Genomic DNA, 21888 nt, shown 5'->3' with positions numbered 1-21888 from the left:
GCGGGGGGTGGCTCGGGCTCTCCGGGTCCTGAGCTGCTAATCCCTTAATCTGCAGGGGAAGGGAAGGGATCTCGGGCGGCAGCTGCAACCCCCGCAGTCTCCGGCCTCGGGATCCCGCCCCCGTTATCCGCCTGCTGCAGCCGGCGGCCTCCTCCCAGCTCCCCCCCGCCTCCCTCCACTCTGGTCATGTGACCAGCCCGGCAAGTTAGGGACCCAGAGAGGGAGGGACAGAGAGGCGGGGTGGCGGCTGCAGCGCGAGCCGCCCGGACAGAACGTTCCCCGGGAGCGGCAGCGGCGCGAGCCGCCCCGGATAGAACGTTCCCCGGGAGCTCCTGGCTCTTCCTTGGTCCCCGCCTGTCCCGCTGCAAGAGGCTGGGGGCTTGCAGCGAGGGATCCGCGCACTGTGCACGCCCCGCAGCCTGGAGTAGGGGAGGAGGATGGAGGGGCGGCGGTGAGGGGGGCCCCCTTGGAGGACAGCCGCAGCAGCCTTCCCAAGGCGAGGAGGAGGAGGAAGCAGCCGCGGTGGCTTGTGCGGAGGCGAGGGGCAGAGATGGCCAACGACTCCGTTCAGGTAAGAGCGGCGGCCGGCGGGCAGTTTGTCCCCAGCCGCCAGGGGGCAGCCCCCCAGCACGTCTGGGACCTGCCAGGGGAGGGCAGGGCTTTGAGCCATTGCGTATTTGGGCTCTATAACAGGAGGGCGGGTGGACCCTCCCCATCTGGGATCTGTAAGGGGGGGAGGTGGAACGTGCATAGGGAGACAGGGGTGCTGGAGCTAGGGGTACGGGAGGCGGTAGCCCCCCCGTGGCTTGAAGTGTTTTTCATCATATACAAGGTTTACAGTTTTGTTCAAGGGCTCTCAACACTCCCGCTATACAAATTGTTCCAGCGTCGCTGTGGGGGGCTCTGGAGTGACTGCACATCTGGAGCCTGCAAAAGAGGGTGTTGAACCTCCTATCTCCCCTATACATCTGGGACGTGCAAGGGGTGGGCCCTATTCCCGTAGGGCCTCCCCGCACATCTGGGATATGCAGCCCCCCTACACCCATTGATGAAACAAGTAGCTCCATGCACAGCTGCCCCCCTCCCACCCATGGTGGGAAGGGAGTGTGGGGCAACCCCCGTGATACAGATGGGACATGCTGGCCCCCAGCTAGGCCAGGTTCTGCTCTTGCCATCTGTTTAAAGCCGGAGGAACTCTGCTGGCATCTGGCCCGGGGGAGGGAGATGGGGTGGGGGAGGGTGCTACAGGCCTTTCCTGGCCAGCTGGGCCATGTTTCTCGCACACATTTCTACTTACAAGTTCAGCTCCATCTGCTCTCTCTGCAGTCCCTGTGTCCCCCTGCCAGGCCTTGCCCATCCACACATGGGAACTTCTACCTCTCTTCCCATCCCTCCCCCCATTCTGGTATGCATCGGTTTGGAGGATCCAGCCCCAGAACCTGACTGTGTGATGCCCCCCCCAGCTCTTGCAGCCTCCCCACCCCAGGTATGACCACAAAGCAGACAGGTGCAAAACCTGATGCAGCTGAAGAGTGGGTGCTGTGAGATCTGGCCATAGAGAGCATTGGGTGTGTGACCATCCCCTGAATTAGATGGGGGTTACTTTTTTCCCCCCTCAGGTATTTCCAGGTTCCCAGTGCAGCTGCTCCTTCTCACTGAACCCCAGTTTGCAATGGCTGAACAGCTCACTTTCCCTAAGGGCACTGACCCTGCAGGTGTAAATCTAGATGCGTCGGCCCTGACTCATTCAGATCCTGCTCCGTTACCCCTGGCCAGCCCTGCTGTAAGTGAGAACAGAATCCGGTGCTCTGTGCTGCTTGGATGTGTGTTTACCTGAGTGACAGAGACCGAGGTGAAATCCCCTCTGGCGGCCCTGATCCTGCACTAGCTGGGCAGGGTGCGGAGGTCAGATGCATCATCTCTTATAGGGTCACAATTCCGTATAGGGGACTGGATCATGCACTAGCTGGGAGAAGGATGGGTTAGACGCTCCATCCCTTATAGGATCACACTTCCCTATGGGGTGCCTGCTCATGCACTAGTGGGGGAACTGGGTTAGTTCCCCCATCCCTTATAGGGTCACCCTCCCCTATAGGCTGCCCCCATCCCATGCTAGGCAACAGATGGGGCATGTGCTCTCTTCCCTGTCGGGAGCCCCTGATTCCATGCTAGCTGGGTTAGGGCTGAGTCAGATGCTGCGTTGCCCCATAGGGCACCCTCCCCTGTAGGGGCCCTGATCCTGCACTGGTGGGAGGATGGGGTAGATGCTCTTACAGTCACTTCCCCAGCGGTTGCTCCATGGCGTGGCAAGCTCTGGCCGCGTCCCCTGGGAACATCCCTGGTTGTTGTGGTTTCGCTCTCTTCATGCTTGTGCCCGCAGGGCCCAGCTGAGTGAGAACTCCACCGTGCTGGGGATTTGCCATTTGTGGCTCTGGCTCAGGAACTGGCCAGGGGGAGAAGGGCCCAGGCCGTAGTTGTGTGCGTGGACCCCACCAACAAGGATGTGCTACAGGGAAGCCCTGGTGCTCTACCTGAAGCTGCAGCAGCTGCTGCTTTTAGCTTGGGAGATCCCTGGTTCAACCGCAGGTGTGTTGGCCAAGATGGCTCCTGAGTCTGCCTCCGGCCCTGGCCTGTCCATGGTCATCCTCAGCTGCTTGTTTAAAGGATCGCTGTCAGGCTAAAAATCAATCGGCTTAAAAAAACCTTCCTCCCCTGCCCTGTTAGCAGCCTGTCAATTATTCAAGCCATTGTATTGATCGAGAACTGGCAGCCCCTTCGCCTGCCCGCCCCACGGGACTGGAAGAGATGCTCTCGCCTGGTTTTGCTCTTGTTTGCATTTTGCTAAAGGACTGAATAATAAATCTGTTACCCAGCTCTTCTGTGGAGCTCATTATTCCCCAGTGTACAGGTGGGGAAACCGAGGCACAGAGGCGCTTCCCAAAGTTACACAGCAGAGCTGGAAAGAGAACCCGGGAGTCCTGCTTCCTTGTCGGGTCTCCTGTCCACTGCCCCACGCTAGTTAGTTTCACTTTTGATTCCATAATACTGGCTCTCACGCAGTTGTGTTTGGGAAGCAAAAACCTGGATCTCGACAATGGGACCTTGAGCCGAGAACGTAATCCAAATAGCAGGCATTTCTCTGAGCGGCGTCTGTAAAATGTAAAGACAAACAAAGTCCTTTGTAGTGTTGACCCTAAACTTCTCTCTAAAGGGAAGCTGGTTGTTCCGGCCTGGCCCCAAACCACTGACAATCTCCTGGGCCTTCCCAGAGCCCTTAGGGGGGTCAGTCTGCATGGAGCCAGTTCCAGGGTCACCGTTCTGCAACAAGCAAGGTGTCGGGTTTTGTAACAAAACCCAGAGGCAGTAGAGAGATCTCCCTCCGCATTTAAAGACCAGATTAGCTGCCTGCACTCAAGGAGAACCCGAAAATGAAATTGACCATGAGCAAAACTGAAAAGGGAGCTCATTGTATATTTTTTGTTTTTGTTTTTAATAGTCCAGGCAGAGAGAGGCAGGAAGCAAACAGTTGGTCTCTATAGCAGAGAGAGCAAAAGAGCTTTGTAAAATATTCCTGGGCTTCTAAGGAGCCAGAGTTTTGTTAATGGCACCGTTCCCTGTGCTGCGTGAGTAACTTGACCCAGGAGGCTATCGCTGTCTCATTGTTTCCCTGCGCTCACCCCTGGCTGCCCACATCTGCTGGCTCCTGGCTGTGTAGATTGTCAGAGCGGGGCCTTGCCCCAAAGAGCCGTGTCCTGGGTCTGGCAAGGACTTGTCGTGCTTGGTGCTGTACGACTGGAGCTCCTGGGTGCTACCGTAATACACCTAATAAATAACGCACAGCGCCCAGCACAATGGGGTTCTGGGCCATGAGAGGGGTGCCTAGGTAGTACCGTAATACCCCTAATAATGTGGCTAATTCTGTTAACTTCAAGGAGCCTGTGCCCACAGTACTGAAGCGGGGAGGGTTTGCAGCAGTACGGAGCTGCAGGCTGGGAGCAGCGGTAGCCCAAAGCCCAGGGCTTCTGCAAGTGCCCAGCGAAACATTGGCGAGATCCGGGGCCTTCTAACAGCTGCAGATCGACCTGGGCAGAGAAATTCAGACTAGGATGCAACGTCTCTACAGGGCAGGCAGTGACTGTCCTGGTGTCTGAGGCCAGCAGGAATCACCGGGCTGACCTGCTGGGGAGCCCAAGCCATTAAATCCCCCCATTATCCCAGGACTGAGCCCAGTGACTTTCCAACCTGTGCATTTCAGGCCTTAAATTGCCCCTAGCCCCATACCCAACCTCCCCCCACCCCCAAGGGCCCAGCCAGACTGAGCTGGGGGAGCTGAGCAGCCAGGCTGGGCCCGGTTAGATTCTCTGCCCTCAAGAGGGTGAGGCAGGACATAATCCCAAGAGACCCAGGTGACTGTAGTGGCCCCATGAGGAAGGGGGGGAATAGCCCCCCCCCCCACTGCAGAAAGGGCTGGGGAAAATTCTGTGGCCTGTGTTTGTTTTGTATTCTGGAAACAGCTGCAGGCCCCCCTGCCCAGATCAGAGCGGTGCTGGCTGCGCCTGGTGCTGTGGGGCCCCCAACCCAGATCCGGGGGGGAATGTGCAGGCCTTGCACGGGCAGTCTCTGCCCCAGAAAGCTCCCGGTCTAAACAGATAAGGGAAGGATTCATCTCATCCCCATTATATGGCATGAGGGAAACTGAGTCACACAGCAACTGAGTGAGGTCCCCTGGGGAGTCTGTGTCCACCCTGGGCATTGAATGCAGATCTCCTGGGTCCACCCTCCCCACCTGGGTGTGGGTGTGGGTCAGGCTAGATGATCATTCTCATCTGGCCTTGAAATCTACAAATCCTCACTTGCTCAGGGGTTGGTGGTTTTTTTTAAGCTGTCCCCCTCCCCTCTGGCTTGTGCTGTGTCTGCTCCCTGCTGCGCCGGGCCTGGTGCGAGGCCCCGACTAGAGCAGCTGGCGTCTCTGTGGGCAGTGGTCCTGGCTGGCTGGCTGTTTGGGGAGCCGCTAGGTGATGGGTTTCCCTGCGCCGCATGGAAGCCGGGGGCGGCAATCACAGGGCACTGGCACTGCGAGACAAGGGCTTCCTCTCGGCGAGGCAGGCAGTGCTGGGGGACGGCCGGAGAGAGGGTCGTGGTGTCTTTGTCTGCACAGGAATAATTGACAGGCCGAGTTAATGCAGCTGATCCAATGCTCCCATCTGCAGCGTGTGTGCCGCTCGGCTCTCTGCTCACCATGGCGGGGGAGCAGCTGGCAGTTGCATTCCCACTGACTTTGCTTGTCACAGAGTCCCTTAACCCCACCCCAGGGTGCTGAGGCTGTATCCACCCCCCAAGTCCAACCTCACTCCCTGTCCCTCTATGTCAGCACAGCCTGCGGGGGAGGGGGGAAGGGCTGTGATGCACTAGCCGTGGGGAGGGGGGCTGTGTGAGTGGGGGGTCATTAGATCAGGTCCCTTCCCCCCCCCCACCAGCTGGTGCTTCTCTTCCAGCTTCAGAGCAGCTGCCAGCTTCCCCCAGCCAGTGCGAAGCTCTGTGCCTGGCAGAGCAGGATGGGTAGGGGGACACTACCCCCTGCTGGAACCCAGAGTCCAGAGTCAGCAGAGGAAACAGCACTGAGCTTTGCTAGCCCAGTGAGGGAGGGGTGGTCCAGGGGGGACAGGGCAGCCAACCAGGGCTTGGGATGCTGCCGTTTGATTTCCCAGATATGCCTCCCTGTGTAGTGTTGCTTAATTTGCCCCTTTCTGCCTCAGTTTCCGTCTCTATACATGGGGGTGACAGCAGGTCCCTACCTCTCGGGTGGGAGGGGATAATCCATTGGTGGCTAGAGGTGACTCCATGGGATTGGGGTGTGCCTCACTCCCTTCGGCTGTAGGGAAACCTCAGCCCTAATCCATTGGTGGCTATGTCTCAGGTGGGGCTTGGTGCCTGTGTGGAGTGAGTGGGGCTTTGCTCTGGGGAAGGGCACCACAGGGTGGAGACTGGCGCGGCGCTTTCAACACCAGCGGGGGCACCGGGGAAGTGTCCGGAGCAGGCCCTGGGCGGACAGCAGCAGTGGCAGCTCCTGGCGTGTGTTGGGCATAGGGCAGGAGGGTCTATATACGGCGCCTGGGGGCAGGAGACCCCACAGGTACCAGAGACCAGGTCTACCACTTGTGGGCTCCTCCCGGAACCTGCAGAGGGTGGAAGCCGGTTCTAACCCAAGTATGCCAAGGAGCAGCAAACTGCTTACTCCAGTGGCACCAGGCTAGGACTCCTGGGTTCTATTCCCCGCTGGCCCTGGCCCCAGCGGTGCCCAGCACAGTTGCTAGCAGTCGTGCTTCTGAGTGCTGCTGTTTGTTCCCTCTCTGCCCACGTGCCACCGACTCAGCCTCTCTGCGGACTCCCTCGTCCCTACTCCTGCCAGGGAGGGGCGTGGCATGCCAGCAGCCAGGGAGCCGCACAGGGCCTGACTCTGCTCTGATCGGTGCTGGTATCAAATGGCGCTTCCCCGCTGGCTGCAGCAGAGCTGCACCCAATGTAACTGAGGGCAGAATCGGGTGCTTTGTTTTTTAGTAGGTCCTATGTAAATATGACAAGCCCCCTCTCTCCTTTTTTTTTTTTTTTTTTTTTTAAACAGAATTCTGGGAAACCCAAACTCCTGCCTGGAGTTGGAATGTGGTCGGCTCAGCCTGGCCGAAGACACCGCACTGCCCATCTTTCTCCCCGCAAGGGGGTCTCCCCTGCCCTTTAACTTCCTTGTGGGTGCTGTTGTCCCTTTAAACACCCCTCCCCCCATCTTCTAGCCCCAGCGAGGCTGAGCTGCAGCAGCTGCAAAGACACACTGGCCGGGGAGTTGGCACCAGCTGCCTGGGGGCACCTGGAGCCTCGGATGGCTCTGGCTGCAAGGATGCCCACTGGCCACGAGGCCGTGCCCCAGCCCTTGGCCCCAGAGCTGGGCACAGTGACCCGGGGAGGCTTTGGTTGTTGTGCTTCATGCTGGCTCCAGGTCAGGTCCTGTTCCAGGCCGCAGACCTGTTATTCAGAACCCCCCATCCCAGGAGACTGGCCCCAGCCTGCGGTGGAACTACCATAGGAGCCTGTGGAACTGCTTGCCACTAGGAGACTGGGGGAGGTGGTCCCAGATGATGGAACCCCTCACTGCTAGGAGACTGGGGCTTTGGGCCCATGGTGATTGGAGCTGCAGTTAAACCCTCGGCTCTGCGATCAAACTTCCCTTCTTCCTGGAGACCAGCCTAATCAAAACACTGTTGTTAACGACTCCAGCTCCTTCTCTGACAGGCTGCGAAATGGGGCCAGGGGGTGGGGAGGAATTTCTATTTATAAATACATTGGAGGTCATCCCAGAATCCCTCAGTGATTTGGGGGGGTAATTACTTGGAGAGAAGTTGCTAATTGGTGGGGTTATGGTAGCACTTAGACCCAGAAAAGCACAGATGTCCTGCCTCAACGAGCTTCTGTTCTCAATAGACCCAGGGTGGAAGGGGAAACTGAGACATGCAGGGTGAAGCAACGTGCCCAGAGTCACCCAGCAGGGCAGTGGCAGAGCCAGGAATGGAACCCAGGTGTCCTGCATCTCAGCCCATTGGAGTCTGAGAAAATCCAGACTGTCCTGTTCTGGCTTAGGGGTGTGTGTGTGTGGAGGGGAGGAGGGATCATGCTAAAGGGGGCGCTAGTTTGGCAGGGACAGGGTGAGGCCAGGCTAGATCGGGGTGGCTCTTGCAGTCAGCATGCAACGCAGAGGGCACTAAAGATGGGGCTGCTTCCCCAAAGGGTCAATGCCTCTGCCTGTCCCTCCGCTGGCCCCCTGCTGACCCTCAGCTCTGGCTGCCTTGCGGAGGGGCATCTGGGCCTTCTTCCCTGCCCCTTGGTGCTGCCAGGGCAGAGGTTGGACCTGGCATGGTTGCGTTTCACACCAGAAGTGTAAGCCACCAGGGAATCGAGCACAGGGGCTCCCCACCACCAAGATCGAGTCCTTGCAGCCTCTGCCTCTCTTCCCTCCGTACACTTGCTCTCCTTGGCCTGCTCCTAGGGGAAACTGAGGCAGGGCTGGGGCAGCAGGGCACCTGGAGCACCGGGGGCCTGGGATATAGAGAATTGACCTGGAGATGACTAGCAGTCCCAGGGCATGTGCAAAGTGAGGCCAGGCCAAGACCCTGGTGCTGGGGTGGCTGAGGAGCATGGGGGTGGGGAATCTCTGTAAGATCCCCCCTGGTTTGGCGTCTCTCTCGTGTCCTGGCACTGATTTGATTCTCACTGGAGTTTTTGGCCTGCTCGGCACTTCCTGGATGCTTGGCACTTCCTGCTTTCCTAGCTTGGGGCTCCCTGGTCAGTCCTCGGAAAGCACCCCCAGCCTGGGGCAGCCCAGTTTCTTTTACTCCTTGGCCCAGCTCTGCCTCCCCTGATGTTCAGCCACTTCTGCAGCTGTGGGCCCTTCCTACCTGGTGGGGGGGCGACATGCTGTTATAGCGGGGGCAGGTTGGCCTCCTCCCAGTGCCCCCCGCCCCCAGCCAGGGCGCCCTAGCCTCTTGCATAGCAGGGCAGACAGGGGCTGCATCCTAATGGGGGTGTCTCTTGGGGGGGGCAATTACCTTGATGGTGTAAGATCCTTGTGTAATCTGAGTGTTGGAAGGAAGTGTTTAAACCTCCCCACTCGGCCAGGACTCCTGGGTTCTGCAAAGCATTCTCTCTCCCTCCCGTCCCGGACTCCTGGGTTCTGCACAGCATTCTCCCTCCCTCTCTCCCGTCCCGGACTCCTGGGTTCTGCAGAGCATTCTCTCTCCCTCCTGTCCTGGACTCCTGGGTTCTAACCTTCCGAGCAGGGGTGCTGAAGGCGGAAGCCATGGATTTGAGTTGTAATCACCATTTCAAGCTAGGGGGTGCGGCAGCCCCCCAGCACCCCTAGTTCCAGCACCTCTTTTGAGTCTGGCCTCTTTCTCCAGGCTGTGATCTGCTGAGTCATGGCCTGGCTTAGCCCCCACTTGCCACCAGTGCAGCCAACGGGGGTGGGGAAGGAGGGGCTGGCTCCTTCCTCCCGTGCTGATCTTGCTGTCACCCCGCAGCCCTGGTTACCCCCTATCACTTTCCCATCCCCCTTGCTCCCAAGGCTCTGTCTTTTAACTAACATGTTTTGCTCCAGCCCCCCCTAAATAAACCTGTCCAGGGGCCCCCTCCCCAGCCTGGGCCCCCAGCTCTCAGACCCCCAAGATACCAGCACAGGAGCTTGGCGAAGGGAGCTGGGTGAGCTGCTGGCGGGAGACCTGGGTGCTCCCATCCTTGCTGCAGCCCCTGTTCTTGGTGCTAGCCCAGCCCTGGATGCCCCTCCAGCTCTGCCGGTGCCCCTCAATCCTGACCTGCAGCCCCCTGCTAGCCCAGCCCTGGGCTCCCCTCAGTCCTGACCTGCGTGGCCTGGCCAGTGCCCTCCCCCCTCACACCAGGCGGGGCAGTTTGCGCCACTGCGGGGCCTGCACCGTGGGTCTGACACCAAGACCAAAGGCCCAGCGTAGGCACAATCAGGGGCAGTTTGCTCTGCTTGGGGTGGGCCCCATCCAGGCCATTCCCCCTTGATCAACAGCAGCCTCTGCCGGCTGGGCTGTGGAGCTGTTCAGTCTGGGAAGAGCCAATCTCACTTCCCTGTATGGACTGGAGGGGGTGTTTTTGCCCTCAGGGACCCCATCAGCAGCACCCCTGAAAGGTGCTAGGTCTGCCCAATGATCCTGCTGGTCTGGGGCGTGCTGGGGGGCACCCAGAGGTGCCATGGGCAGGGTGGCTGCCCAGAGCCGCTGGCAGGATCCTGCCTGATCAGAGCTGTGACCCCCGGCAGGTCCTGCTGCCGCCCCTTCCCATGACTCCGGGTGCAGAGGCATCATGCGTGGGGGTGGGACACTAACCTGCCCTGCGGGATGTGATCTATCTCGCGTGAGTCAGAGGGAGCAGTTCCTGGAGCCAGAACCCAACATGTGGGGGAGGGACTCAAACAGCCCCCCCACACACATACACACACTTCGGGCTGGAGGAGCCACTGGGGGCCCCCCTCAGTGCCCACAATCTGGCCTACTCCTGAAGGGCCCAGCTGGATGCTAACTGAGGGGTCTCCCCAGGCACCCCCCAACCCACAGGGCATCAGCCCAGTGAGTGGCTGGCTGGGGGCATAGGGCTTCATATGTAACCCAGCCTATGAACAGCTGGACCTGCCCCCCCTATGCTATGGGGCTCTAAGCCCTGGGCTGAGTGTCCTGCAGAGAACCTCCCGCCCCCAAAGAGACCGGGGATCTCCTTCTTTGCCAGGCTGTCAAGTGCCTTCTGCAGTAGCCTCTTTGGGTCTGGCTGTCCCCCTGCCATAATGGGAGCTGGGGAGCTGCTCCCCCCCCATCCATGGGGTGAGGGTTCTTCTCCCTGCTATGGGATCAAACTTGGGGTTCCCCCACCTACCGTCATGTTCGACTAGCTGGGGGGGACCCCACAGGGATTCCCCCTCCCCCTCATTTAGCTCTGGGGGATTATGGGATTAGCTCCCAGGCTCCAGATTTGTCTGTTTTCCAACTGTTTTTTTCCACTCTGAGCAAATCCCCCCTCCCCATTCCACGCCTGTAGCTTTAACCCCTCAGCCCCCCAAATTCCCCTCCCTCACCTGTAGCTTTAACCCCTCGTCCTCCCTCCCCCACCTGTGGCTTTAATCCCTCAGACCCCCTCAAATCCTCCTCCTATAGCTTTAATCCCTCAGACCCCCCCAGTCCCCTCCCCCACCTGCGGCTTTGACCCCTCATCCCCCAGGGCACCACTGGCCAGTGGCAGAGAATGACACCCAGAATCAGCCAGGCAACTTCCACCCCTGCCTCTATGGGGCAGAACAGAGCCCCGTCCTGCACTGCGGCAAGGATCCGCTTGGCACCTGCCATGGGCTGTGCACTCAAACTGTGGCATGGAAAGAGGAAGTGGCAGAGTTGAGAAGTCCCCCTGCCCAGAGCTGCGGATAGAACCCAGGAGTCCTGGCTCCCTGCGCCAACCCTCTCGGCCTGGCCTGGCTACAAAGCTCTGTCCCCTTCCACGCTGCTGGCTCCTAGAGCTGCTGCCTCTTCTCCTGCTAGGAACTGTCTGTTGCTGGTGCTGCATCTAGGCAGTGAAGGGTTAAGGCAGCTGAGCCTGGGATTTCCCATTCAACTGGAGCTAGCTGTGGGCGGGGGAAGCTGGGTGCTGGGGGGCAGTTTGGCTGTAGCAGGGTGCAGGGGGACTGGGCCTCGTGCACCCAGCATCGAAGTGAGGGGCGCAGGCCCAGCCCCGAGCGGTGTCCGGGTGCCACCCATCACTGGGAGCTGTATGGGTGCGGCCCACGGCCAGCCCTGGAGCATGGGGACAGGAGTGCTGGCAGGCAGGGCCGGTTCTTCCACTCCGGCTGGCTGCCTCCCGACCCGGCTCTATTCCTTTTCCTGCTCCATGTCCCCAGTGCCTGGGGTCAGCCTCCTCCTTCCTGAGCAGCTGGGTTGGGGGTCTGGGTCTGAGGCTGAACTCCAGGGCTGGGAGCCCTCAGCCAGTGCAGAGCTCTACTCCTCTGGGCTGGTTGGGTGGGGCGGGCAGCCCCCTGTGGCCCCCCAGGAGCAAGCCCTTTCCTGCCTGGGGCAGGCAATGGAGGTGAGCGGTTAGCTGGGTTCAGGGCATTAAGGGGGCAGCCCAGGGCAAGGGGGGGCACACTCACATTTTAAGTTTGGAGGTGCAGCCTCATCTCCCAGCCTGCATTGCCAGAGGTGCTGAGAAGCTCTGGGAAAGGCAGGGTCCATGTATGTATGTGTGGGGGTCCCTCTACCTACAGGCTGGAATGGATCCATGGGAATCTAGACTCCAACATGGGGAGGTCTGGGGCTCCAGGGCTGGAGTAACTGACCCCAGGGTCATGGCTGGGTGTGCCCCCTCCCACCAAGTTTCTGGGGATCTGTCTGGGTCTCCCTGCCTCAGGAAATGGTGAACTGGCTCTATCTGAGGCATCGCCCCGGCCCCCCAACCCTGGAGCATCTAGGTGCCTCACAACCTGTGATGTTTATTCTCAAATGCTTCCCCCCCCCACCCCGGCAGGGCTTTTATCCCCCTTGTACAGCTGGAGGAAACTGAGGCACAGAGCAGCTGGCTCACCCAAGGTGTCTGTAGCAGAGGGACTTGAACCCAGATTGCCTGCATCACAGGCTAGTGCCTGAATCATTGGGCCAACATCTTCATAGGAGGGGATTGCTGTCTTGTATCCATTGTAAATCAAATTGGTCCCCCCAACCCCATGGCGATGCACTGACCCTGGTTACCCCTCTCTTTCAGGCTCATCTGGGCCAGGGGTGTCTCATTGGGGGGGTTGGGGAGAGGTCTGTGAAGCACCCAGCATGAGGGGGCCCTTGATCTCAGTCTAGGGGGAGGGGAGGAGTCTGTGCAGTGCCCAGAGTGACAGGCCCCAGTCTCTGGGAGGGTCTCTATGTGCTACCGTAATACATCTAATAGCACTAGGATACTAGGAGCAACTTCTTTAAGCCAGGGCACTGGTTCAGTGGTGCCTTAACAAAACCATGGAGCAAAGGATTCTGGGATGGCACTGAGGAAGTCTGGTGGAGAGCATTGGCCTGGGGCCAGGGCAACCCGGGTTTGAGTCCCTGCCTCCCTGTGCAGCTTTGGCCAAATCACTTCCTTGCTCTGTGCCTCAGTTTCTCCATCTGTATTGGGGGTGCCACTGCCCTAGGCTGTGTGGCTCAGTCTGCTGTGGTGTGAGGCACTCAGATACTCCAGCAAGAGCTAAACCCTAACATCCGCCTCCTTTGTAGAGTCAGCATGCAGAAAGCAAAGGATTGTGGGATGGCAAAGGTCAGGGTGAGGAGTCTTGGTGCAGGGCTCCCCCAGGGGAAGTGGGGGCAGACGTATGCAGCTCTCTGCCTGGGTGCTGGGTCAGCAATGCTCCCCCCCCCTTGATGCTGACAGCCTCTGCCTCCTAGAGCGGCTGGCCCTGACCCTGAGGGAAGCACAGCCTAGCAGGGGTTTTCATACCAGGGTTTGGCATCCTCAGGGGCTGCTGTAGGACCGAGGTGAGCACCATCCCTCCACTCTGGCTTGGATCCCCCACCTTTTCCAGCCCTTGTATCAGCCAGGCACCATCCCACCTGCCTGCGTGGCTTTGGGCAGCGAGTCCCTCCCCTGGGCTGGAACACTGGGATAGGGACTCGGGTGCCCCTCCAGCACCTCTGATGGGATGGGTGCAGTTAACCCCTGCCGTACCAGTGGGAGGTGGCAGCTGCTAAATCTATCCTATGGATGGGAAGGAAACTGAGGCTTACTACTGGACATTACTGCCTGCCCTGAGGTGGTGTAGAACCCAGGGGTCCTGGCCCCCAGCTTCTCCCACTCTAACCACTAGACCCCACTCCCCTCCCAGAGCTGGGGATAGAACCCAGGAGTCCTGGCTCCCAGCACCCCCCTGCTCTGCTGTAATCACTAGACCCCACTGCGTGCCCGCTGTGCAGCTTATGCCCGAGCAGAGGCTGTGAACATACCTCTACTCTGCCTGTGCTCTCACCCTGCAGGGCCCATATGACTCTCTGTGGCCCAGGAACCTCCCCGGGCATTGCAGATCCTGAACTTGGAGTGGGTAGCAGCTGGGAGGGAGGAGCAGGAGTGTGTGACTTCCCTGGCATTAGGTCAGCAGTGGGGTGGAGGTGGGGGGAGGCAGGGAGCAGGCAGGGAGTTCCCAGCACCCAGCGAGGAGACTGCCCAGCCCCTCTGAATGACCAGCTTGGGAACCGGCCTTGGGGCCTGGCCAGCATCTGCTGGTGCCTGGCACCTGGGCGGAGCCGCTGTGCTGAGCTGGCAGCCTGAGCCACTTAACCCCTTCCCCTCCGCCTTGTCTGGTGTGAGTGGCGCCAGGCCTGGCTCGCTGAATGGGAAGGTGGGGGCTGAGTTTCCTCCTGCATTAGGTGAGGAAACTGAGGCACAGTGACAGGGACAGGACCTGCCTGGGATGAGATAAGAACTGGGAGCCTTGTGCCCTTCTCCTGGCCACTGCCCATGTGCTGTGGGGCACGGCTAGGCCCTGCCCTGGGGTCAGGGTCATGACAGCAGACTGTGTCTGTCTGTAGCTCTCCCTCACACTCAGTCACACGGGTCACAAGTGGTTGGGCTAGACTGGGCCTGCTCCTCTTCTCTCTCTCTCACCCTTGCACTCTGCTCCGGGGCCCCTCCTCACCCCCTGTAAGATGAGTTTGCCGGGTCTCAGCCCAGTTTCCAGAGGGACAGGCCCGTTGCCACGGCAATGGACGCTAACTGGGCTCCTTTGGGGCTGAATGGCTCTCGGGGAGCGAGCCTCCCTTTCTCCATTTGGAGGGGGTCCCTGCGGGGCTGGGCTGTGCTGCCAGCATGGGGGAGCTCTCTCTGCCTGGGCTGTCGCTGCTCAGTGGGCTAGAGCAGGGTGGGGCTGGGAGCCAGGACTCCTGGGTTCTGTTCCTGGCTCTGTCACTGTTAGCGGGTGACCCCTTCTCTCTGCCTCAGTCTCCCCGTCTGTGCAATGGGGGTTGTGAAGTGTGGTCCATGGGCGTGCTATTCTCAATGCACGTTGCCCCCCCTTATGCTAAGCATAGTGGCCAGTGCTGTTATAACCGTACTGGAGCTCAGATGCCCAGTGGACGGGAGTGCAATTGCGTCATGGTACTAGCAATTGGTGAGGCAGCTTGGGTCCCTGCAATGTGACTGGGCTCCCATTGGAAACAAAGGGAGAGTGCCTCCTGCTGAGCCCTGACCCCGCTCCCTGCAGCACAGCGCCCCCTGCTGAGCCCTGACCCCGCTCCCTGCAGCACAGCGCCCCCTGCTGAGCCCTGACCCCGCTCCCTGCAGCACAGCACCCCCTAGTGCCGCCCTGGGGCATTGGGGACAGCACTAACAAGGAGGGCACACCCAACTGAGTCCTGCTCCCTGCAGCACAGCGCCCCCTAGGGCTGCACTGAGGCACCCGGGTTTTGTCCCAGGCAGTGTCCCAATCCTTATCTCTCGGGAGCGATCCCGGCACTGAGCTCCAGCCATTGGCCGTCGTGCTGACTCGATTCCTATCTTGGCAGCAGCCCCTTAATGAAAAGGGCTTTGAGAAATGATCAGGTTAGCCGAGGCCGGCGCAGACAGAGGGCAGCGGGCAGGATGTGTGTGTGTCTGCCAGGGCCTGCGGCTCCCGGGACTGACTCATGCTAGGGAGTGATGGGTGTCTGGGTCGGGGAGAGGGCGCTGGAGCTGGGCGAGCGTTACTGGAGCAGCAGGGAGAGGGGATGTGATGGATCCCAGGTTGGAGAGAGGGTCTCTCAGCCCTGCAGGCTCCAGTGCCTTTTGGATCTCTGGGGGGGGGTGCAACCCCTCTTAGCACCCCCCTCACTCCCTTGTAGGAGAAGAAAGGAAGTCGGTTTCCCTTCATACTTTGGCCGGGCAGTGCTTTTATTTATATTATGCTGCCACTGAAATGCTACTGAGATCACCCTGCCAGGCCGGGAGCTGCAGGGACCCTGCATGAGAGACAGTCTCTACCTCATATTGCTTCCAGTCCTCGTAGACAAAGGCAGGCACCTTGGCCCCGTTCCTGCATCACATGGCCACGGTCACAGTGAGGTTGGTAGAGCCGGGAATTGAACCCAGATCCCCTGGCCTTGACCCGCCAGCCTCTCCTTTCTCGAGCGGCGCCAGCCTGCTCCCAGTCGTGTCACGCCCAGAACAGCTGTTGCCTTGTCACATGGTGGCTCCGTCCCCCCTGCTCCCCCAAAGCCTTTGGCAGAAGGGAGCTGGCACTGCTGCAGCTGTCACCCATGCTGGTGAGGCCCCCTCACTTGCTCCCAGTGCTCCTGATCCCCCCAAACTCCCGACCAACCCCGGGCACATGCTAGGGGAGTTCTCAGCCAAGATCCTGTCTCTCCCAGCTGGCTTGGACTCTGTGAGAGGCTGATACTAAACCCCCTCCCAAGACCTCCCTGCCTCCCCCGCTTGCATCGGGGCAGGGGTGTCATGGGAACAGGCTTGTGGGTCGCACTAGCAGGTCCCTGGGGGTGGTTCATTTGCACCAGTGCATGGTGACAATAGTACCACAAAGGCTGATACTCTCTAGCTCGTCTCATCCGTAGACCTCGTGGCGCTTTCCAAAGCATCACTTTCCCCAGTTTACAGATGGGGAAATCGAGGCACAGGGGGTGACTTGCCCAAGGTCGCCCAGTGGCTGGGCCGGAAACTGAGTCCTGGGGCAGTGATCTGACCACTTGGCCGTGCTGAGACACATGAATTCCCTTTGCACTGGTGAAAATTGCCTCAGTTCTGTCAAGTGGGCCTCTGCACGCGCCTTGCACTGGCTGCTGGGAGTGGCTCTGCCACAATGCCATGAGGCTCTGCATCGAGCAAGGGGCACTGGCCCTTTAAATCACATCCTGTCTCCCGCACGTGTCAGTGCCAGGGCAGGGCCCTGGGAAGGAAGCTACTGCCCACTCTGGGGACTCCTGTTAAAGGTGACCTGCAGCTGGGGGGGCGGTTGGCTGCAGACAGAGGCTGGGGGGGAGCGGATCTGAGCGGAGGAGAGGACAGAGTGGGCTGGCACGCTGGCTGAGTGGGGATCTGCTCATGCCCTAGAAATACGCCTGGGGCGGTGATGTCTCCCAAGGCTGGGCTAGGTGCCCTAAAGGGTTAAATCCCAGTGCACGGGCCCGGCTGCAGTGAATCCATGGGGGCTGCTGGACGCAGACAGACCCTGCGGTTCCCTTGGGCTCCTGTACGGCCTCGCTGAGGGGGATCCTGGACTGACCCCGGCCCATCCCTCGTGGTCTCTGCAGAGCCACGTTCGGGCGGATCCAGCTTCTGCTCTGGTTCGGCTCGGTGGTGGGCAGCGCAGGGGATGGGGAGGCGCAGGCACGACCCAATTGGACTAGGCTGCGCCTGGAACCACTATTTCTAGAACTTGTTTTCTGGCTTTCAGAGGCTTCGGGGAGGCAGGGGGATGCTGGAGTGCCCCCCTGCAGATCCCCCAAGCCATACTCCATCCGCCTTGTGCCACAGCGGGGCCCTTGGAGCAGGCGTCCTGTAGACTCCCTAGGTCAGGCCGGGACACTGCCACGCTGGGGCAGATCACCTGGTCTGTGGAGCTGGGAGGCATTCGGGTCTTGTCCCCCACCCTCCACGGCTGAGTCGGCAGCTATCTGGAGCTGGGGGTGGCAGCCCAGAGCCTGGATCTGTTACTGGGGGTGGTGGGAGGGACAGTCTCTCCTGTCGGCCTGAACCTGGGCCAGCCAGGTCTGCTGGGTGCTGCGCACACCTTGACTGGGATCAGGGCCCCTGCAGGGAGCCCCCTTCTGGGTCAGGGGAGGGGAGGGGTCTCTGCAGCACCTGGCATGACAGGATCTCGCTCAGGATCTATATGCCCAGTAGCACTAATACAGATGAATTTGCCCTCCTAGCTTGCCAAGTGCTGGCTCTCCCAGCTTGGGGAATTGCCTTCCCACTCCCCCCCCCCCACCTCTCTGCTCTGCCAGGGCAGTGCCCCCACCCGCCCCCGCGCCATCGGGCTCTGGCATTGAGCCCCGTGGTGCCGGTGGCCAGGGAGGGTGAATGGCTGCTTTGTGCTGCTCAAGGCTTAGCTGTCCGGAGATGCTGACGGGGGAACTGGACATGGTCCGACGGGAGCGGGTGTCCGGGGGATTGGCCCAGCAGTGGCCTGGGGCCAGTAACCCCCTGGAAGTGAGACCGAATGTGTCGGGTCTGTGGACCTAGGAGTGGGTGAATTACAGGCATGGCCCCATGCGCTCTGGCTGGAAATGGGCACCTGTTGACATCAGTGCCACGCAGGTCTCGTGGGCGCAATGCATCCCGGGCCCTCTCTGCCTGGCATGGCCTGATCAACGGGCACTGGGGTCAGTGATTGCACCGGGCAGCCCACAACCCACTGCTGCGTGCCACCACTCACTGGGTGCTGCCAGAACAGGGGGCAATGCGGTGACTGAATGAGAGGAAGCGCGGCCCAGTGGTTAGAACACAAGAGACCCGGGAAATCTGGGCTCAAGTCCTAGCTCTGCCACAGACTCCCAGAGTGACCTCTGACAAGTCACTCAGCCAGTCTGTGCTTCAGTTTTCCCATCTGTACACTGGGGGTAAGAGCCCTGCCCTGGCCCACAGGGGATGTGAGGGGCCCAGATGCTATGGTGATGAGGGCTCTATAATGATTAGATCCTGCTCTGCTCTCTCAGGGCACCAACCCCCATTACAGGTTTTACTGGGGTTTAATTGTTTTAGTGATGGCATGAGGGGGGAGCTAGAACACCTGGGTTCCATCCATCCCCAGCTCTGGGAAGGGAGTGGGGTCTAATGGTTAGAGCAGGAGGGAGCTGGGAATCAGGACTCCTGGGTTCCATTCCCTGCTGTGTCCCTGGTTCCCAGTACAACTTCAGGCCAATTTCTCTGTGTCTCAGTTTCCTCCCCCCGTGAGTGTGGGGATCATAGGCCCAGCATCCAGGGTGCTTGTGGGACTCAGTCAAGGTCTGTAAAGGGCCGGTAGAGCCTGTGCCCAGGGCAGATTGATTTGGGAGCCGTTGACCTGCGTGTGAGCCGAGGGCAGGGAGGTAGAAGTAGCTGGTGCAGGCGCCTCCAGCACAGGCCGTGGGGCTGCAGAGTAGCGTTGGAGGGAGACATGGGGCTCTGGGACAGCAGCCAAACCCACTTGGCATCCCAGGGTGGGAAATGCTGGGCTTGGGAGATGGCCAGTTGGCTGCTCTCTGCTCAGCTCAGCCTGGTTAACCAAGGCCGTGTTATTAGGTGTATTATGGTAGCACCTAGATGCCCCAGCTGAAACCAGGGCCCCATTGTGCCAGGTGCTGCCCAGACCCAGTGAGAGGCAGTCCCTGCCCTGGAAACCTCAGAGTGAATAGACCGAAGGTGGAAAAGGAAACTGAGGCACACAGCAGAGCGGGCATTTGCCTGTGATCACCCAGCAGTGGATAGAACCCAGGAGTCCTGTGCCCACCTTCCAGCACCTCAGTCCTGGCCTTACAGCATGTTTTCTCCATTCGCCCTGCCTCAGCCCTCCTGGCTTGTAAGACAGCAACAGCTACAGCCTGGGGGGCAGGTGCTTGTCCCTAACCGTGCAGGAGGTCCTAGTGCTGAGCTGGGGGCGCATCTAGCTCAGTCCCCTGGCAGCAGCAGCAGCTGCTGCAAAGGAGGGGGCAGGCACCATGCAGGCAGAGGGCAGCTGCCCCCCCACAGAGATTGGGGTGAGGATGGGGGTTCAAACCCAGATCCAGGCCCCGACAATCCCCCTAGAGCTGCAGCTGCCGAGGGAACATTGACCAGTGGAGCACAGTGGGGTTTGTATCTCTGGGGAGCGCAGAGGCTGACAGCAGAGCCTGGGTCTCTGAAAGGCTGCAGGAGGGAAGGGGGTGTCTTGTGCCTGTGCTGCCGCGCCAGCCGGCTCCTGGGTTTGCTCTCAGGGTTCCATGAAGTCCCTGCTCCCCGAGGCCATGGCTCCCCTGAGCGAGCTGCTCCAGTGACACCAGCGGGGCATCCGTGCAGGGGTCTGGGCTTGGGGCTTGGCACGTCCAGCTGGGGCCTTCCATGTGCAGTTTCCAGGCTGGATCCTCGGCAGCGAGAGGCCCAGTGACGTGGGGAACAGCGCAGCCAGGGCGGGTCGACACCAGCTGGGGGTCTGGCCCCATTGACCCCAGCGCAGCCAGGGCGGGTCAGCACTGGTCGGGGGTCTGTCCCTTTGACCCCAGTGCAGCCAGGGCGGGTCGACACCAGCTGGGGGTCTGGCCCCATTGACCCCAGCGCAGCCAGGGCGGGTCAGCACTGGTCGGGGGTCTGGCCCCACTGACCCCAGCGCAGCCAGGGCTGGTCAACACCAGCTGGGGTCTGGCCCCCTTGACCCCAGCGCAGCCAGGGCAGGTCAGCACTGGTCAGGGGTCTGTCCCCATTGACCCCAGTGCAGCCAGGGCGGGTTGGCACTGGCCAGGAGTCTGGCCCCACTGACCCCAGCGCAACCAGGGCAGGTCGGCGCTGTCCGGGGGTCTGGCCCCATTGACCCCAGCGCAGCCAGGGCGGGTCGGCAGCAGCCGGGGGTCTGGCCCCATTGACCCCAGCGCAGCCAGGGTGGGTTGGTGCCAGCTGGGGGTCTGGCCCCACTGACCCCAGCGCAGCCAGGGCGGGTTGGTGCCAGCTGGGGGTCTGGCCCCACTGACCCCAGCGCAGCCAGGACGGGTCGGCGCCGGCTGGGGCGTCTGGCCCCATTGACCCCAGCGCAGCCAGGGCGGGTCAGCACTGGTCGGGGATCTGTCCCCATTGACCCCAGTGCAGCCAGGGTGGGTCGGCGCCAGCTGGGGGTCTGGCCCCACTGACCCCAGCGCAGCCAGGGTGGGTCGGTACCGGTCGGGGGTGTGGCCCCATTGACCCCAGCGCAGCCAGGGCGGGTCGGCGCCGGCAGGGGGTCTGTCCCCATTGACCCCAGAACAGCCAGGGCGGGTCAGCGCCGGTCAGGGATGTGGCCCGATTGACCCCAGCGCAGCCAGGGCGGGTCGGCGCCGGTCGGGGGTGTGGCCCCATTGACCCCAGCATAGCCAGGGCGGGTTGGCGCTGGCCGGGGGCCTGGTCCCACCGACCCCAGCGCAGCCAGGGTGGGTCGGCACTAGCTGGGGATCTCCCCATTGACTGCAGTCGGACGATGCCCCTTTACGCCCACAGGGAATCTGGCCCCCAGACTGTAGCCGAGTCAAACCCCAGCACTGGGTCTGGGTAGCTTGTCCTGTTGCAAAGGCACTTGTGCGTGACGCTGATTTGCATACAGCTGCCCAGCCTGCCCCTCCTCCCGAGAGCCTGCCTGGGATGCTGGTTATTATTCCAATTTAATTTCTCTAAGACCAGGGACACAGAGAGCCCCAGCCCCGGCCGGTGCCTCTGATGTTATTTAAAGAACCAGTGCAGCTAATGCAACCTGGATCCCAGCATCCTCCCTCAGTCCCACACAAGGAGCCAACTGTCCAGCCAAACTCCTGCCCTTCCCCCTCAGGGCTGAGTGCCCCTCCCAGTCCTGCCAGCGCCCCCTGCTGTTCAGTCGGCGCAGTGCACTGTGGATCCAGGCGCATGCAACGTTTATATGAGGTTGTGCCTGGAGGCTGCACCTGGAATCAGGCCTCGTAGTGCTAGGCGCTGTCCGGCCCGGCTGGGCTCAGCTCCCGCAGTTCCGCTCCCAGTTGACCTCCAGAGTAAACAGGGCACTGGGAGCTTGTGGGCTTTGGAGAAGCTGGTTCTGGTGGGGGCTGGACAAGCCAGGATGCTGGGCGTGAAGCCAGATTAGCTGCACTGTTCCTTTAAATAACGTTAAAGGCGCCAGTGGAGGTGCGGGAAAGGAGCCATGGGGTCCAGATGGGGTCCTTGAGCCATGGGGTCAAGATGACACATTTGGGTCAGGCTCTAAAATCTGAAACAGTGACCAGGTCGCCCCATTGATGGCTGCTGGGCATGAGCAGGGTCTTTGCACATGGGTGAGGGTTTGGAATTGGAGCGTGGTTCTGGCCAGCACCACCAGGGGGTGCTGTTACAAAGCCTGACGTGCTCTTCGTGTGCGAGCGAGTGTTCAGCCTCAGTAGACTTGCTGCTGGTGGCATTGACATGCCCATACTTCGCAGAGGAGTTGCTGCAAGCGGCAGGGGAGTTTGCTCCCAGCCTGGGTCTCTCCAGCAAGAGTCAGTGCTTGGGACAGAGTCACTCCCTGGGCACCGGGCGTCGGTGTAGGGCTATAATCCAGGGTTGCCCTGCATTCTCTTGTGCCCATCTCTGCCCCAGGACTGCGGCAGTGACAATAAACTAGTTATACTGAGGGACTCCCCAGACACTGCACCATCGATTCCTCCCCCAAGAGGAAACTTCTCC

The 21888-nt window shown here is 60.7% G+C and overlaps 1 protein-coding gene across 1 annotated transcript in view; it reads left to right on the top strand.

Annotated features, from left to right (window-relative positions):
- The first annotated feature begins 202 nt into the window (after nt 1–202).
- Nucleotides 203–21888, top strand: part of PKN1 (protein kinase N1) — a 50152-nt gene continuing 28466 nt past the window's right edge. Inside the window, exon 1 of the mRNA XM_050925196.1 lies at nt 203–571. Coding sequence (XP_050781153.1) covers nt 551–571 — 21 coding nt within the window. The 5' untranslated portion in view covers nt 203–550. The remainder of the gene's footprint in view (nt 572–21888) is intronic.

Source organism: Gopherus flavomarginatus, chromosome 16 (genome assembly GCF_025201925.1).
Source record: "Gopherus flavomarginatus isolate rGopFla2 chromosome 16, rGopFla2.mat.asm, whole genome shotgun sequence".
In the NCBI taxonomy this organism is placed as follows: domain Eukaryota; kingdom Metazoa; phylum Chordata; order Testudines; family Testudinidae; genus Gopherus; species Gopherus flavomarginatus.
Note: the sequence above shows the minus strand (reverse complement) of the source record. Positions and strands in the feature narration are given on the sequence as shown.